This window comes from Balaenoptera borealis (genome assembly GCF_965194805.1).
Source record: "Balaenoptera borealis genome assembly, chromosome: 3".
Classification (NCBI taxonomy): Eukaryota; Metazoa; Chordata; class Mammalia; order Artiodactyla; family Balaenopteridae; genus Balaenoptera; species Balaenoptera borealis.
Genome location: NC_138866.1, coordinates 184,657,827 through 184,675,256, shown reverse-complemented (window position 1 = coordinate 184,675,256; position 17,430 = coordinate 184,657,827). Strand labels below are relative to the sequence as shown.

Genomic DNA, 17,430 nt, shown 5'->3' with positions numbered 1-17,430 from the left:
TGAGGGAGAAAGAGCCCAACAAGGCAGGTGATGTCAGTGACAGGTTTTTTATTTTTTTAATTGAAATATAGTTGATTTACAATATTGTGTTAGTTTCAGGTGTACAGCAAAGTAATTGAGTTATGTGTGTGTATATATGTATTTTTTTCAGATTATTTTCCATTATAGGTTATTACAAGAGGTTGAATATAGTTCCTTGGGCTATACAGTAAATCCTTGTTGCTTATTTATTTTATGTGCAGTAGTTTGTATCTGTTAACCCCATACTCCTTATTTATCCCTCCCCCCTTTCCCTTTGTTTTCTTTGTGAGTTTCTGTTTTGTATAGATTCATTTGGATTATTTTTTAATTCAACATGTAAGCAAAATCATATAATATTTGTCTTTCTCTGCTGACTTATTTCACTTAGCATGATAATCTCTAGGTCCATCCACGTTGCTGCAAATGACAAGATTTCATTCTTTTTTATGCTTGAGTAATATTCCATTATATATATAATGGAATATACACGTGAGATATTTTATATATATGTACAGTTTTCTTGGACTGTTCATCTGTTGCCGTGCACTTGGGTTGTCTCCGTGTCTTGGCTGTTGTAAATAGTGCTGCTGTGTACACTGGGGTGCATGTATTTTTTCAGATGAGAGTTTTCTCCGGGTAGGTGCCCAGGAGTGGGAGGTTCTTGATGGGGAGGATGGCTAGGAGACAGCGCTGAGGCTGCTGTCACAGAGTGAGGCTTTCTTCAGTGCTGCCCTAACCCCAGAATCTTCCGCAAATGGCTCCGACTCATACTTATCTTGGATGAGTGGCATTTCTCAGAAATCAGAGAAAAGGAGTTGTGTTACACATCTGCGATCACAAGGGCAGGAGGGGAGGAAGGAAGGGGGAGCAGTTGCCAGAGGTGAGGCTGGGAAGAACTGAACGCTGAGAGGAAGCAAGCAATGACCAGAATCGTGAGGTAGCTTGGAAGAATATGTCCTGCTCAAGAATTCCTGGAAATACTCAAAGAGTGTTGAGTTTCTCACTCTCTAGAGGTTCAGACCAGTCTTGTCTAAACCTTAGTGGGTAAAATCACCCTCACAAACCAGAGGACTTTCAGCCACTAGGAGCTGGCGTCGGGTTATACAGAGTTTCTCTACCGTACATAATGATTTGTATTTCATTCATTTTGAAACTGTGTGGCGTGTAAGTTCAGCTCCAGAATCAGTAAGAAGTAGTTTTCATCACTTCATTGCTAACTTGCTTTTAATATATCTGGAATCAAAGGAAAAATTTCTCACCAACCAATGTGAAAAGCCAGACAACAGCAAAGCAAGTGTGAAGTCAAAACTGAATTCTTGGCTGTATCTGAAGGGAAGGGGGCAACGCAGGCAAGATGCGGAAGCGGGGCCGGCCGGCACAGTTGGGGGAAGGGAAACAGTTTAGTTTGGCCGATTACAGTGGACAAGATTGAGAAATGCCACGCAATGTCTCTTTCCTCCTTAGGCGTTCCAGAACTGGTTTTGGTGTTGGTTGGTTTGTTTGGTTGGTTAGTTGGTTGTTTTGAAAACCCTGCAGCTTCCCCTCCATTGAGCCAAGAAGCTGAAGACAGTTTTTTCACGGGGAAGGGGAGACAGAACGCTACCCAGAACAAAAGAAACCCTTGCTCAGCTTTGAGTTCCAAACTGGACTTTTAATAGAAAGTCGGTAGATGCACAGTAGTCTCAAGAAATTAGACTTTCAAGCAGAAGGGTGTTTTTCTCAGACCTTTCCCAGCAGACTTCCTACATCACAAGCTCGGAGGGTCGGCTTCAGGGAGGACGAAGGCGAACGTGTGTCCGGAAGTGCCAGCCGCACGGGGGCGAGTAAGCGCCTCTGTCCCGGGAGGACCGAGCGCCTGGCAGAGGCGGGAAGAGGCGCCCCAGCTGCCGGGCCTACCTGCGAGCCTGCGGGACGTAAGAAGCCGGTGGAGGGCCGGCCGGGGCCCGGAGCCCGCACAGCAGCAGGTGCGGCTCGGCGGCCGGAGCCCGGGCGGCCCCGAGTCCCCCGCCGCGGCCCCGGGGAGCGGGGGAGGCAGCGCTGGGCCGGGCCCGGAGGCTGGCGGGGCGGGGCGCGCGCGGGGCCGGGCATCGCGCGGGGCCCCTCCCGGCTGCGCCCCCCGCCGCCCGCCGCTCCGCCCGGGGCAGCCGCCTCGCGGGGGCCGGACGCCGGGCCGGCCGGGCGGCGCGCTGCCTGCAGGGGCCCTGGCGCCCGGGACAGGGGCGGGGACAGCCTGAAGGGTGCGGCGTTCGCGCCGAGGAGCCGTTTTACGCTACTCGTTCCTTTAAGTCTTCTTTCCGCTCTACTGACGTGGGACGGGCAACAATCGCATCTCTTAAGGCGCGCAGCGCGACGGCCTCCCGTAAGCGTGCGCTGCGGGAAGATGGCCGCCGCCCAGCCCGAGGGCTGCTTCCCCCGGGAGACCCGCGCCCCCCAGCCGGCAAGGTCACGTTCGGCCGCCGTACGGGGAGACGGTGAAACCTGAAGGAAGCTACGCCCGTTTTGGCACGTCCGAGTCGGCGCTGGTGACTTGTTTGAGCGGAGCCCCGGCGGGTGTATGTGGAGGAGGAGCGAGCGGGACGAGACGAGGGCGCGGAGGTCGTCCGTGCGGAGGCCGGGCTGCCGCTGACCGGGCGACAGTGCACGGAGGGCTTTCTCCCGGGGGACGCGACGCTCGGCGAAGTGGGCCGGTTCCGAAGGCCGAACGCGGCCTGATCCCGCTTCTGTGAGGCTCCTAAAGCGGGCGGGGTCGCAGAAGCGGAGCGCAGGGCAGGCGCCGCCGGGGGCCGGGGCCGGAGTTCCGCCGCAGGACAGGTGCTGAGATGGGCCGCGCGCTTCAGACGCGCTCGGGGGCTCTCACGTCAGGGGCCGCTCCGCTGCCATCACACACACACACACACACACACACACACACAGGCGACAGGCGGACTCCGGGAGGCGCTTTCGGTTTTCTGCTTCAACATCTTTGCTGGAGCCCAGCTGCTGGACCACGGTGTGCTGGTTTCTGCTCTGCTACAAAGCGAGGCGGCCCTGCGTGTGCATCTGCCCTGGGAGGCGTTGGTGCGTCTCCTGCCTGGATTGTGGTATGACCGCTGTTTGCATGACCAGACTCCGCAAGTCGCGCATGCTAAAAGCGTGCAGTTCTTTGGATATCAGTCAAACCCCAATAAAGCTGTTTTAAAAAAAGAAAAAGGAATCGAGGGTTGTCTAAAGCTCCTAAGGGATTCTTTCACTCTTCCTCCGAAACGTCAGTGCTCCGGCCAGAGGGCGGGAGTAAATACCCTTCCCGAGGAAGGCACTCACGTCGTCACCCTCCCGGGGGGAAGGGCCACGCAGCCAGAGTGGGCGCAAGGGGGGCGCACCGAGCACCCCTGGGCCCCGTGCAGGGTCTGCCGAGTCCGAGAGGCGCACGTGTCCCCAGAGTCACGACGCCCCAGGCGGGAAAGAAGACCCGCCTTCCCTGCACGCCTTCACCTCTGTTGTCTGAGCTCATGGTCAGTTCAGTTTCAGAGAATAATCCAAATAAACCAACCTCGGAGATGACAGTGGGGTCGCTCGTCTTCTGTTTTGAATCAGCGTCACCAGCTGTCTATTGCTTCAAACGGGACAAAATGATTAAGGCGCTCCCTTAATGTTTCACACCTTGCGAGTGCAGATGAGGAACAACCGTGAGAGCTGAAAAGAGCAACACATTTCCTTCAAAGCAAAACCGGGGGCCAACCGTGACATCCCCCCCATGTGTCCACAGGGTTCAAGCAGGACGCGGGTTGGTTGGGGCCAGCGTTTTTCTGCAGCGGAGGGGCCGCATTTGCAAGCTGTCAGGGACCACGCTCGCCATCTTTATGTGCCTGGACCACATCCACAATACAAACTGAGCAGATTCTCAGGGCAGCTCCCAGCCTAGAAATATTTCTCACAGCCCCAGCGCAAACTTTTCAGAGCCCTTCAGCCTCTTTTTCTCTCTAAAAGTGCTGAATTGTACATGGGAGTTGCAGAAAACTCACGTTTGCCTTTTAGCACAACCTAAACACTGCACAGTGGAACTTTTGAGAGTTGGGTTCATTTTTTAGGCCATTGTGGTAGATTTAGTGGCACCGTTAAGAGACCTTACTGTTTTTCCAAAAGTATGACTATATCTTCTTAAATGCCTAATTTGCACCCACTGAATCACACACACTGGGAGAACTTGGCTCGTTCAGAATTAAAAATATACTGAACTGACTGAGGTAACTGGAGAGGATTCTTTGTCCATGAGTCAGTGACTGTGAAACTGTTGGGATGCTTAAAAAATAGAGTCCCTGCTAGAGACGCTGTGGAGTGTGTCTCAAGTCCACTGACTCTGCTGGTAAGGATGCCCCAAACCACCTTTTCTTATTATAGCTTTGACTAGTGAGGCTTTAAAAATAATTTTATCCGATCCAGCTATTCCACTCCTGGGTGTATACCCAAGAGAATTGAAAGCAAGGACTTGAACAGATGTTTGTGCACTCATGCTTATGTCAGCATTATTCACAATAGCCAAGTGATGGAAACAACCCAAGCGACCACTAGTGGATGGATGGATAAACAAAATGTTGTATGTGCACAGAATGAAATATTATTGCCCTGTAAAATGGCAGGAAATTCTGACATACACTACAGCATGGATAAACCTTGAAGACAATGTGCTGAATGAAATAAACCAGACACGAAAAGGCAAATATTGTATGAGTCTGCTTACATGAGGTAGCTAGGGAGGTCAAATTTATGGAGACAGAAAGTGGTTACCAGGGGCTGGAGGAGGGGAGATTAGGAGCTGGTGTTCAAAGGGTGCAAAGTTTCAGTTTGGGAAGATGAAAACATTCTGGAGATGGATGGTGGTGATGGTTACACAACAGTGTGAATGTATTTAATGCTGTTGAACTGAACAATTTTTAAAACGGTTGAAATGGTAAATTTTATGTTGTGTATATTTTACTACAATAAAAAAACTAAAAATAACTGTACACAAAATATAATGTTGACTATGGTCTTCTAGATGAATTGCCTTTGAAATTCATATCAATTTGAATTTAAAAAGTCATCACGCCAACAGAAATAGCATGACTCTGAGAGGTCTGTCAGAAGGAGAAAAAGCACTAAGACAAGATGCCTGATGATCTGGCATAACCCAAAGAAATAGTGAAAACTCGCATAAATTAAAACAGTATTGGTAAAAGAAACCCCTTAACCTAACCAAGTGTGTAGACTAAGACATACCAACATGGGACCCAGTGGCCACATAAATGTGGCTAGCCTGAATTGAACTGTGCTATAACTGTAAAATACACACCAACTTCAAAGATTTAGTGAAAAACAATGTAATATATTTCATTAGTAATTTTTATTCATTAAATGTTTAAATGATAATATTTGGGATACATTTGGTTAAATTAAGCATATTAAAATTAATTTCACCTGTTTTACTTTTTTTACTACAGCTACTAGAAAATTTTATTTTATATATGTATGCAATGTATGTACTTTATTGAAGTATAATTCACATATAACATTATATTAGTTTCAGGTATACAACATAATGATATTTGTATATATTGTGAAATGATCACCACAATAAGTCTACTTAACATCTGTCACCACACACAGTTAGAAAAATATTTTTTCTTGTGATGAGAACTTTTAAGATCTACTCTCTTAGTAACTTTCAAATATGCAGTGCAGTGTGATGAACTATAGTCACCATGCTGTACACTACATCCCGATGACTTATTTATTTTATAACACCCCACATCCCCGCCTCTGGCAACCACTGAACTGTCCTCTGTATCTGTAAGTTCAGTTTTGTGGGGTTTTTGGGGGTTTTTTTAGATTCCACATATATGGATCATATGGTATTTGTCTTTCTGTCTGATTACACTTAGTGTAATGCCCTCAAGGCCCATCCATATTGTAACAAGTGTCAATACTTCATTCTTTTTTTTTTTTTTTAAAGTTGTTAGAACTTGACAGTTTTTTTTGTTGTTTTTTAAATTTTATTTATTTCTTTCTTTATTTATTTTTGGCTGTGTTGGGTCTTCGTTTCTGTGCGAGGGCTTTCTCTAGTTGCGGCGAGCAGGGGCCACTCTTCATCGCGGTGCGCGGGCCTCTCACTGTTGCGGCCTCTCTTGTTGCGGAGCACAGGCTCCAGACGCGCAGGCTCAGTAGCTGTGGCTCACGGGCCCAGTTGCTCCGTGGCATGTGGGATCTTCCCAGACCACGGCTCGAACCCGTGTCCCCTGCATTGGCAGGCAGATTCTCAACCACTGCGCCACCAGGGAAGCCCACTTCATTCTTTAGTATGGCTGAATAACATTCCATTGTATATATTTACGGCACATTTTCTTTACCCATCCATCAATTGATGGACACTTAGGTTGTTTACATATCTTGGCTATTGTAAATAATGCTGCAGTGAACAATGGGGTGCCTATATCTTTGCAAATTAGCATTTTAATTTTCTTCAGATAAACAGCCAGAAGTGGAATTGCTGGATCATATGGTAGTTCTATTTTTAATTTTTTGAGGAACCTCCATACTGTCTTCCATGGGGGCTGCCCCAATTTACATTCCCACCAACAGTGCAAGAGGGTTCCCTTTTCTCTATATCCTTGCCAACACTTGTTATTTCTTGTCATTTTGTTGATAGCTATTCTGATGGCTCTGAGATGATAATCATTGTGGTTTTGATTTGCGTTTCCCTGATGATTAGTGATGTTGAGCAGAAAATTTTAAATTACACAATGGCTCGTCTTATATTTCTGCTCTAGAGGTATGTGGGGTGGTTCATGGTATAACAGCATAGAGGTAGAGTTCGTTTCATGACTATGGGCTCCTTCTCTAAGGTATACGATACCAACTTTTAAGACTTTGTCAGTTCTGATACCTTTCTATTCCTGTTCCCTAGTCTTAGCCGTCTACTTTATAGTAGGCCCAGTACAACAAAATGTACATTGCTCTCATTTCCTCTCTGTATTCTATTCATTGTACCCCTACCAGATTAACTTTGAGAAAACCCTTGTATACATTTTTTTGCCATGCCCCAAATCCAGTAACTACATCTGGGAAGTTTGCAGATTCCGGGTTTCCCAGAGATTCTGAGTCAGCAGGTTGGGGGCAGGACCGAGACTTTGCATTTCAACAGATACCCCAGACTAGTATCATGCAGGAGGCCTGGGGAACACTGGCCTGTGGGATTAAGCTGATTCCTCAAAGTATTTCTCAAGGCTCTTTTTATCTTCATAAACTGGTTAGTCCAGTCTGTCTGAGGGAGAATGGGAAGCAAATACCTGGAGAACCTTTGGAAGAGAATAGGCCTCTGTCCTGAGCAGCTTTGATACTTGCCTGATAGAGGGCAGGGAGTTGGCTCTAAAGGTGTCTCCAGCTCTGCTATTCTTTGACCCTAAACCTAATTATGATTATCTGCATCCTCAGAGTAATTTTTCCAAGCTTCAGTCAGTTTGAGGAAGTCAACCTGTTCAATGCTGCATTTTGTAGTGCTGACATCATAATATGAATCTACATGAACCAAGATGGTTTTGACATGTGCTCTTTTTCATAAATTATTTTCCTTGCTTTTCTATTGATTAGCTCCAGGCATCTTTAGGGATGTTAACGTCAGGACTTAAACTCTCCTTCTAATAGAGTAAGGTGATGACATTGCAGACTGATGAGTTGAAGGCCATATCTGGCTCGCAGAGTCTTTCTGATTTTTCTGCATGGTTGCTGGTGTGGACTGTGTCCCCCACCCCCAAATTCATATGTTGAAGCCCTAACCCTCAATGTGACAATATTTGGAGATAGATAGGCCTATTAAAGAGATAAGTAAAATTAAATGACGTATAAGGGTGGGGCCCTAATTCCATAGCACTAGTGTCCTTATAGGAGGAAAAGACACCAGAGGTTAATCTCTTTGTGAGCACACGGCAAGAAGGTGTCTGTCTGCAAGCCAGGAAAGAGGTCTCATCATAAACCAGCCTGTCAGCCCCTTGGTCTTAGACTTCCAGCCTCTAGCACTGTGAGAAAATCAATGTCTGTTGTTTAAGCCACCCAGTCTGTTGTATTCTGCTATGGCAATGAAATTGCCAATACTTAAAATTTGGGTGATTGCCTATAAAAATCTGAATTTCTCTTGAAAAATGATAAGATCTGGCTACAATTAGCTAGAGATGAGTAGTAATTTGCACTCTCCACTTCTCCACAGTCTCCACCACTCCCTTCTGTCTCCCAGACATGGAGGCTAAAGGTCAATTGGCAATTGTCTCAGTATTATTATTTTTTTTAATCCAGCTCTTTTCACTCATTATTTACATTACTTGCCTTACCATTGTGGATTTAGGTTTGTAACTGATAATGTAACTAATCTATTGACAAAGGTCAATTTTCTTCCAATAATGAAATAGGATTTGCATTTAACTATCCACACTATCTTGTCTGAACTCCCTTTTGATATATAGTCTTTCTTTATGAGCAAGCTAACCAGCTGTAGATTCTGAATATGTATGAACCATGCTGATGTACACTAATATACCTTTCAATCATGAAAATTAATTAGGACATAAATCTAAACTGAAATGACAAATCTTAACTCCAAACATCATGGGCCAATTATGTAATGTGCAAAGGATGTCTTTTATCAACTAACGAATCAGGGTGGCATGAACTGGCAAAAGAAAAGCTCCCTTTTGTCTTGATAGATGCAAATAAAGAATAATTACTTTTACTTGAAATTTTGAAAATAATGGATTGGGAGTACAAGGATTCCATCTGTTACATGATTTCAAGTCAGCCGTGAGAGCTGTGCATCAGAAACATTGACATATTAACTTTACATCTTGCATTTATGGAAATTAAAGCATAAGGCATTTTAAGAGCCAGAAAATGTAACAACCATTTATCAGAGAAAATGGGAGCAGAAGCTGGAGACACGGAAAGTAAAATGGAGGAAAAAAAGAAGGAAAACAATTGCTGGAATGAGGGGAAATTAATGTAACAGAGCAGGAAAAAAAAAAGAGCACAAAGGAGAAAAACACGATGCTCTAAAGGAGAACAGACGTCTATGAAACTGTACTATATTTATTTATTGGTTGGAAGTGTATTTCTATTAGACTAATTCAGGCAAAATACATAAAGAAACAGTAAATCCCAATATTGGTCTTAGGCATCTACAACAGTAAACAAATGAATGGATCAAAATCATTCTTTTCAAAACAACAGTGTGTATAAAGCAATCTATCAATGACTTTTTGAGTTATTTCATTTGTCTGCTTTTGGTGCTCTTGGAATAGAATTCAGCTGCTTAGACAAAAAAAATTTTCAGAATTTAGTTATGGGCCATTTCAGCATGCTTCAAGTATGCTGTACTACTATTAGTTGTAGTTGAAAGCTATTACAAATGTGCATTTTTGTAGGTTAAAGTATATTATAGTGTTTTAGATGTTGAAGTGACCATTCTTTCGTCAAAAAAAAAAAAATTTATGTATGGGTTGTGTCTCCCATTTGTAAACTGAGGATCTCTCTTTTAAAGTTAGTATGAGGAAGAATGTCTGCCTTAGAAGTTTCCAAAGAATAAAAAAGTAAAATTCACTGAGAGTGTTTTTATTTTAAAAAGTAATTCATGTTTATTGTAAAATAGTTTAGAAAACACAGATGAGCAAAAGAGACAACAAAAATCATTCTTACTCCACCATTCAGAAATAATCACTTCTTTGACTAATCACAGTGTGGTGTGTATAAGTCCCATCTTCTTTCATTGTGACTAGCTACATGTATATAATTTTAAAAATGTGATCACACTGTATACATTGTTTCAGAACCTGCTTTCCAATTTAACAATGTCTTGCGAAAAGCTTTCCATGTCATTAACTATTATTCTACAACATGATTTCGCGGTGAGGTTGCACCATAATTGAATTAACCAATTTTTCCCTAACATTTTTACCATTATAAATAATGACGTGCTGAACACCCTTGTACATAAACCCGTGGGCATAATCCAAAGGGCACAAAAAAATTAAAAAGCTTCTGGTGTGCGTTGCCAAATTGTCCTTGCAGAATAACTGTGCCCATTTAGATAGACCCTAGTATGATACGAGATTAGCCGTTTTACCAGTTCTCCTGTATTTTAAATGAGAGCACAAGTAGGAAGTACCTAATACAGTGACAGCATTAGGTAGTATCATATACAATGTTGTTCTCGTTCTACTCCTTTCTCACTGAGTAAGAGAATTCCACTTTTTACAGTTAAGTACAGGAGGAACATAGGTGTTTTTGGGGCACTTAATGCATTTGAGGCAGTGAGGTTTTTTTTTTTTTTTTTTAACCTGATTATTTTTTATTTTATTTATTTTTATTTTTATTTATTTATTTATTATTTTTGGCTGTGTTGGGTCTTCGTTTCTGTGCGAGGGCTTTCTCTAGTTGTGGCGAGCGGGGGCCACTCTTCATCGCGGCGTGCGGGCCTCTCACTGTCGCGGCCTCTCTTGTTGCCGAGCACAGGCTCCAGACGCGCAGGCTCAGTAGTTGTGGCTCACGGGCCCAGTTGCTCCGCGGCATGTGGGATCCTCCCGGACCAGGGCTCGAACCCGTGTCCCCTGCATTGGCAGGCAGACTCTCAACCACTGCGCCACCAGGGAAGCCCCAGCAGTGAGGTTCTTAAATAAGTGGGTGTCCTTACTGTTTTCACTGAATTGTAAGAATAGACATAGCCTATTCCATTCTTGTCTTTTATGGAATGTGATTACATACCTTCAATTATTTGGACTGTGAAATTTTCTTTATTATTTTTAACCTAATCTTGTTAGATGGCTGTCCATTTATCAACAACTGAATTTCTCATTTTCCTAAGTGGAAATAAATTTTCCAAATATTTTGAATCATTGACTTTCAAGTCCATGCAAATGCCTTAGAGATGCATAATGGTAATTCCAAAATCTATCAAAATAATAGGACTTGCAATGTCATTCCCTAAGACATCTAACCTTCCACTCACTTTCAGAACCTAGAGAAGTTTTAAAAAGAAACTATCTTCACACAAGTCATCCTGAGAGGCAAAATAATAGTGACTACAAACAGCAGAATGATGGTGACCAGGATTTCTAAAAGGAAACTTTCCAAGCTAAAGACAGTAGAAGATCAAAGAGTATCTATTTAAAATTCCTTCCACCTTAAACTGCTTTCAGACTGAAATAGCCAGCTATCATGAAGAACATATTGGATTCTCAGGATGTCCTGGGAAGAATAAAACCTAAAAAAGAACTTAGTCGCTGAAAACTTAGAATTAATGTCGTCAGCTTTAAAGCAGAAAACAACTATAAAACAAAACATCTTATACAAAAACTAAAGCAAAAAAAAAGTAAGTGCTCTCCCATGGAGAGAGAAAAGATGGTCTCTTTGCATGGAGTAGCAAAGAAATAGTGTGATCTTCGGCATGTTTGTTCTCTGACATCTCTGGGTGCTTTGACTCACTGCCGTTGACATTCTTCTGGTAAGGTCAGAATTTTCTGTTATGCCATTTCACACACACACACAGCCAAAGATTGACCTTTAAATTCAGTTTCTCTTTTGTTTACTTTAAAGGTACTACATTCCTGGTGCTCAAGAATTAAAAAAAACAATTCTTAGAAATACACAAGATGATTTTCACCTTAGCTTACTGTATCTGTTTCCACAAGCTTAGTTTCCTTTAAAATGGTACTGTTGCTCTTATTTTATGCATTTAGTAATCATGCAAACGAAAGCCCCAAGCTTGCATATGGTAAAGGAACAATCCTTCCCAACCATTCATCCAGTTCTTTGTGCTGCTGCTGTTTTTTCTTTGTTTATTTTCTGCTGCTTCCCTCCACTCTCAGGACCCACTAATTCCAAGAATATTTAAAAATCTTAAAATGATGGTGAAAGCTTCCTTTAATAATAATGTAACAATAATATATTAATTTTCTATAGCTGTCATAATCCATGATTTCTAGATGTGTTTTTTTTTTTTAATTTACCATCTTAATCTTATTTATTTATTTATTTATTTATTTATGGCTGTGTTGGGTCTTCGTTTCTGTGTGAGGGCTTTCTCTAGTTGCGGCGAGCGGGGGCCACTCTTCATCGCGGTGCGCGGGCCTCTCATTATCGCGGCCTCTCTTGTTGCGGAGCACAGGCTCCAGACGCGCAGGCTCAGTAGTTGTGGCTCACGGGCCCAGTTGCTCCGCGGCATGTGGGATCCTCCCAGACCAGGGCTCGAACCCGCGTGCCCTGCATTGGCAGGCAGACTCTCAACCACTGTGCCACCAGGGAAGCCCTCTAGATGTGTTTTTAATGTTAGTAAAACACAGCTAACCAGTGACTTTAACATTAGAAATAACTACTGTTTAAAGCTAAAGGATTTACACTATTATTTAAATTCTGTTCTTTGTTAGCCTTGATACCATTTCCTTGTTTCTATTATCCTCTCTTATAACCTCCTTTGAAAAGCAGTGAAGATGAATTGGTGTTTTACAAAACCGTAAAGTTCTCAGAAATGCCTTACCTTTTTATCGGAGAATCTTCCACTGGTATAATTTTCATCCTGTACAGGCTTTTCATTTCATATAAATTATTTACATTTAATTCAGTTAAGTTTATGATCTTCTCCAAATTATGAAAAACATACACAGTACTTAATATTTTTCAATAAAACCTTCCCTGCTCTTTAAAGCATTAAATGAGATTGTCAGTTTACTGAGTGGATGCGTACAAAGCTATTTTCCTCGCTATTTTCAGATGCGGGGGACGGTTAGTTCCCAAACATTGCAGCACACCAAGGTTACATATGTGATTCTTTTAAGTGGCTTCTAATGTTTCTATAACCTGATAAAATGCCATTAATCCTTTGTAGCCACTTTTTTAAAAGTATTGTTTGTGCTGAAAACAAGTTCAGAAATTCAAAGCAATTTTCTGTCAAGTAATATTATCCTTACATCAGCATAAACTAATTCTTTCAATAAAAGTGTTGGTGAATCCTGTGAGGGAAATAAAACATCTAATTGTTTATACTTTGGAAATCCAAAAGTGAAAATCTCACTCATTGCTTATGTTTTTGTGATTTGCATTATCTGGTACAGTGACAGTTACACGTTGTCTTCTCAGATGTTTGATAGTTTTAGGAGAAACTTGGAATGACCTCAGGATGCTCTCTCTCAGCCCAGCTGCTTAACTCTGGATTCTATTCCGTAACAGTTTGTGAAATCAGCACATCTCCTCACAGCTCTCCCGTGGGTTGCAAGCAATCAAACAAACAAAACCATAGTGTCAGGGCAGTTAGATTGGTTTAACAGAAAGGGAATTCTAAAGACATTCGTGAATGACTCTAAAAATACACAACAGGAAGGCCATATCTTTATTAAAATCACCACAAATACAAAAGCATCGCTGATATATATATACACACACACACACACACAAGCCGTGTACATATTCTCAAATTCCTGGAAAATTATCACAAATATATTGGCTTTACATGGCATTACATGGCATATCCCTAAAATAGAACAAAAATACCCATACAATTTTTGGATGAACAGCATCCTTTGCATTTCTAAATTCCTGTGTTTTCAGACATTTGTTTGTAAAGGATTTGCTATGAAATGTTTCCCAGTTGAGGCCTCCTGGCCCTGGGAGTGACGTGGCCTGTGTCGTGTAACATTTGGTAGCTATAATGTCCGTTCAAGTTTCAAGTGTATCTCGCCTTTTCTGTAGCAAGAGCCAACCTGCGAATGTTGGATATACAGCCAGCTGCGGCTTCCTGGAGATCCTGGTCAGGTGACCCCACCATATGCAATAGAAGCTGCCACACACGGAGGAGCAGGGGGAGAAGGGAAATAAGAATAAAGCCATTAATCTAAACACTTTACGTAAAGTTAGGCTATAAGAATGATGTTAAATAGGAAATGCTTTTTTTTTTTTTTTTTAAACTTTGGGTTTATTTATTTATGGCTGTGTTGGGTCTTCGTTTCTGTGCGAGGGCTTTCTCTAGTTGCGGCGAGCGGGGGCCACTCCTCATCGCGGTGCGCGGGCCTCTCACTATCGCGGCCTCTCTTGTTGCGGAGCACAGGCTCCAGACGCGCAGGCTCAGTAGTTGTGGCTCACGGGCCCAGCTGCTCCGCGGCATGTGGGATCTTCCCAGACCAGGGCTCGAACCAGTGTACCCTGCATTGGCAGGCAGACTCTCAACCACTGCGCCACCAGGGAAGCCCCAGGAAATGCTTTTTAAGTCACCAAAAAAAAGGCCGAGAAATTCCACTGTGGCAAATGCAAATATAAACGGTACTTAATCAGATGCAGGAATTTCTCATGAAATTCTTACCTTTTTATTTAATGGTGCTGAGCTAGACCTGTTTCTCCCTCCTTTCTTCGGTCACCTAACTGCTCGAAATTTCTGCTTTGAAATTTCTCTTGCATCCTTTGTGGCTTTTCCACCTCTGGAGACAAGCCAGCAGCATATCATGCCTAGACTGTTGGTGCATCCTCCGAGGCTTAATCTCCCTACATTCCAGTCTACCCCATCGTGTCACAACCTAATTATATCAGCCCCTTAATAGAGACTTTCACTGACTCCCAATGCCAGCTAACTAGAGCCCAGTCTCTTAGCCTGTCCTTGAAGGATTTCTGTGCTCTGGCCTCAGTTTACCTTTCTAGCCATTCATCTTTCTCCTGTTCCATCCTGTACTCCAAGGTCACGCTTCCCCACTTCTTTTGCCTTGATTGGTGCCATTACTCTACCTAAAATGCCTTCCCATCTCCTTCTCTGACTCTCCGTTATCCACCTTTCATGGCCCAGCTAACTTTTCTACAAAGCCTCCACTGATTTCTGTCAAACAGAATGCCATTTCTCCCTCATCGGAACTTTCATAGTTGTTTGCTCAAATGTCTGTTGCTATACTTGTAGTCTTCCCTTTTTCACAGACTTGTATTAATGCTTTTTGTCCTACTTTAGATTGTAAACTCTGGAAGAATCTTATAAAACCATAGAGTGCCTGATACACAGTAGATGCCAAATAAATATCAAGTAAATTAATTAGAACTTTTAAAATCTATCAATTATAATTCTAACTAATAGTTCTGATGAAAGATTTAAAATGTACTTTGAATTGAACATTTTTCATACAGTAGCCTTTGAGTACAAATGTGGATAATGTCATAGAATGAGGATGTCTTGATAAGGAAAGAAATATTGTAAAGAAAAATATTGTGAAACATCTTAAATATGGCAGGCTTAGGAGTCTGGCTTTTATTCTGCAGGTAATAAAAGGAAGTTGCTGAAGCACTTTAATGAGGAGAGTGACATGGTCATATTTGTATTTTAGAAAGATAAATTTTATGGCAACTTAATAGAATAAGGACTGTGGAGAGAGGGGGCTGGTGGGAACTGCAACACATCAGGCCAGAGGCGATAAGAACTGAGTAAAGCAGAACCGGAAACAGCATGGAAGGAATGAGTTCAAGGGATATTTAGGGACTAAACTGTTCAACAGATGGCCCAAGGACAGCTGGTTATCCAAAGAGAAGAAAATGAAAATGTAATGTAAATGTATGTAATCTCATACATAAACATCCATTCCAGGTAGACTGATGACTTAAATAAGAAAGCAAAATGTGAAACATTTAGGAGGTTGTACAAGAGGAGACCTTGATCACACTGGGGTATTGAAGGGTGTCTGGCCTCTCCGTTTCTTGACCTCCTCATGTCAGTGATTTTCACCACACTTTAGCCCCCACTTCCAGGGTCACACCCTGGTTCTTATTTCTATTTTATTTTTATTTTTATTTTTCATCACTCTCAACGGTCCAACCTCCAGACTCTTTGATTTGGCCATTGAACTTACTTGTTTGCTCTCATCACGACCTCTAGCCCACTGGCCTGTGTACTTTTTCTTAAACCATCTCCTGTCTTTACTTCCTCCATAACCAGTTTAGATTCTACAGTCCATCTTTTCATTCATTCTCTTACCAGTTTCTTAAGCCTCCTTAAGCCAAAGAATAAGTTTAATCAGAGAAGTGAGAAAATGCAGAAACAAAGGAAAACAGTCCAACAAGACTAAATAAAAATAGTTTAGTCATTAAGCAAAGTCAAGGACCTTTAGTTCCTCTTCAAGGGCTATAGGTAATATTCTGAGCCATGTCCTGTGAGCCATCCTGTAGGTACTTAAACGATCAAGATGACTCTGGTCAGACCACCACGTGACCAATGTCAAGATGACCGTCAGAGCTGACTGTGCTGTTTCTGCACAGAGCCCCCTCCCTCTGTCTATAAAAGCTCTTGCCCCCTGATTGTCAGGGGGGTGTGGGAGGGAGTAGGCCCTTGGACAGGGGTTCACCCTCCCCCCACCCCCGATCCGGTTACCAGCATCCAAAATAAAGCAAACTCTCCTTTCCACCGACCTTGCCTCTTTATTGGCTGTTGAGCGACAAGCAGCTAGACCCCACTTCTGGTAACATCTTCTCTGTAGAAACCATCCCCTGGCTCCTGTTGGTGGGGCCCTCCTAACCATTTTCAATTTGGTGCCGCCTGATTTGAATCAATGTTTGCTCAAATAGACTCTTGTAAATGCCTCAGTTTATCTTTTAAGAGTGTTACTGAGAGTTTTTCTCCAGCATCATTCAGTAACCTAGGTGTAGGATGTAGGACAGAGGACATATATTATAGGATTGTAATTCATTTGAACAGCGATGCAGTCTGGGCTGGGCTGGAAGGGAAGTAAAACAGAAGTCTACTGATAATCTGGGAGAATTAGGAAGAGAGACCTCAGCGAAGTAGGAAAACAGTGTCAGTGGGAATGAAGCATAGGAAGAAGTTGAAAAATAGGACATTATAGTCTGAGAATGGATTATTTGGAGTTTACGATTTATAGATAAGGTTGTCTTGAGAATTGACAAAGTCCGGGATGTGGCCATGGGAATATAGGTCAGTATAAGATTGTTACACAGTTTTATACACACACACACACACACACACACACACACACGAACACACTTAATTTATAGTCTCATTCTCTGTCTCTGTCTCTGTCTCTCTCTCTGCAGAAAGAGGAAATAGTGGAAAAGTGGAAGGAAGAACAGAGTAGTAGCCAGCTCTCCTTGGCTACTGCAGCGCGTAGCTTAAAAGTCCTTCTATAGCAGCTCACACTTGAACCCCTTTCCTAGCTTGCAACTTTCAACTCTTGATCTACAGTTTGGTATTTTTACCAATCTACTTATTTGTTTATGCCTCACCTATTATATGAAAGCTTTTAAAGCAGATATGACGACATGAAATTTAGACTGTCTCTTCTGAATGCGTATTTAGCACAGAAGTTCATCCACCACTTTTTTTTCATGCTCTCACAGATTTTAGTCTCCCACCTCATCACTGTAACCTTCCATTATCTTCAT

The 17,430-nt window shown here is 42.7% G+C and overlaps 1 protein-coding gene and 1 long non-coding RNA gene across 11 annotated transcripts in view; one reads left to right on the top strand and one right to left on the bottom strand.

The window, feature by feature from the left end:
• Nucleotides 1-17,430, top strand: part of LOC309625912 — a 138,871-nt gene that overhangs the window by 67,707 nt on the left and 53,734 nt on the right. The window lies entirely within an intron of this gene.
• The window catches only part of ODAD2 (outer dynein arm docking complex subunit 2), a 244,586-nt gene continuing 236,783 nt past the window's right edge, over nucleotides 9,628-17,430 (bottom strand). For all 10 annotated transcript variants that reach the window (XM_082385958.1, XM_082385954.1, XM_082385957.1 and 7 more), the window contains one exon: nucleotides 9,628-13,846. In XM_082385958.1, the coding sequence (XP_082242084.1) occupies nucleotides 13,733-13,846 (114 nt within the window). In that variant the 3' untranslated portion in view covers nucleotides 9,628-13,732. The remainder of the gene's footprint in view (nucleotides 13,847-17,430) is intronic.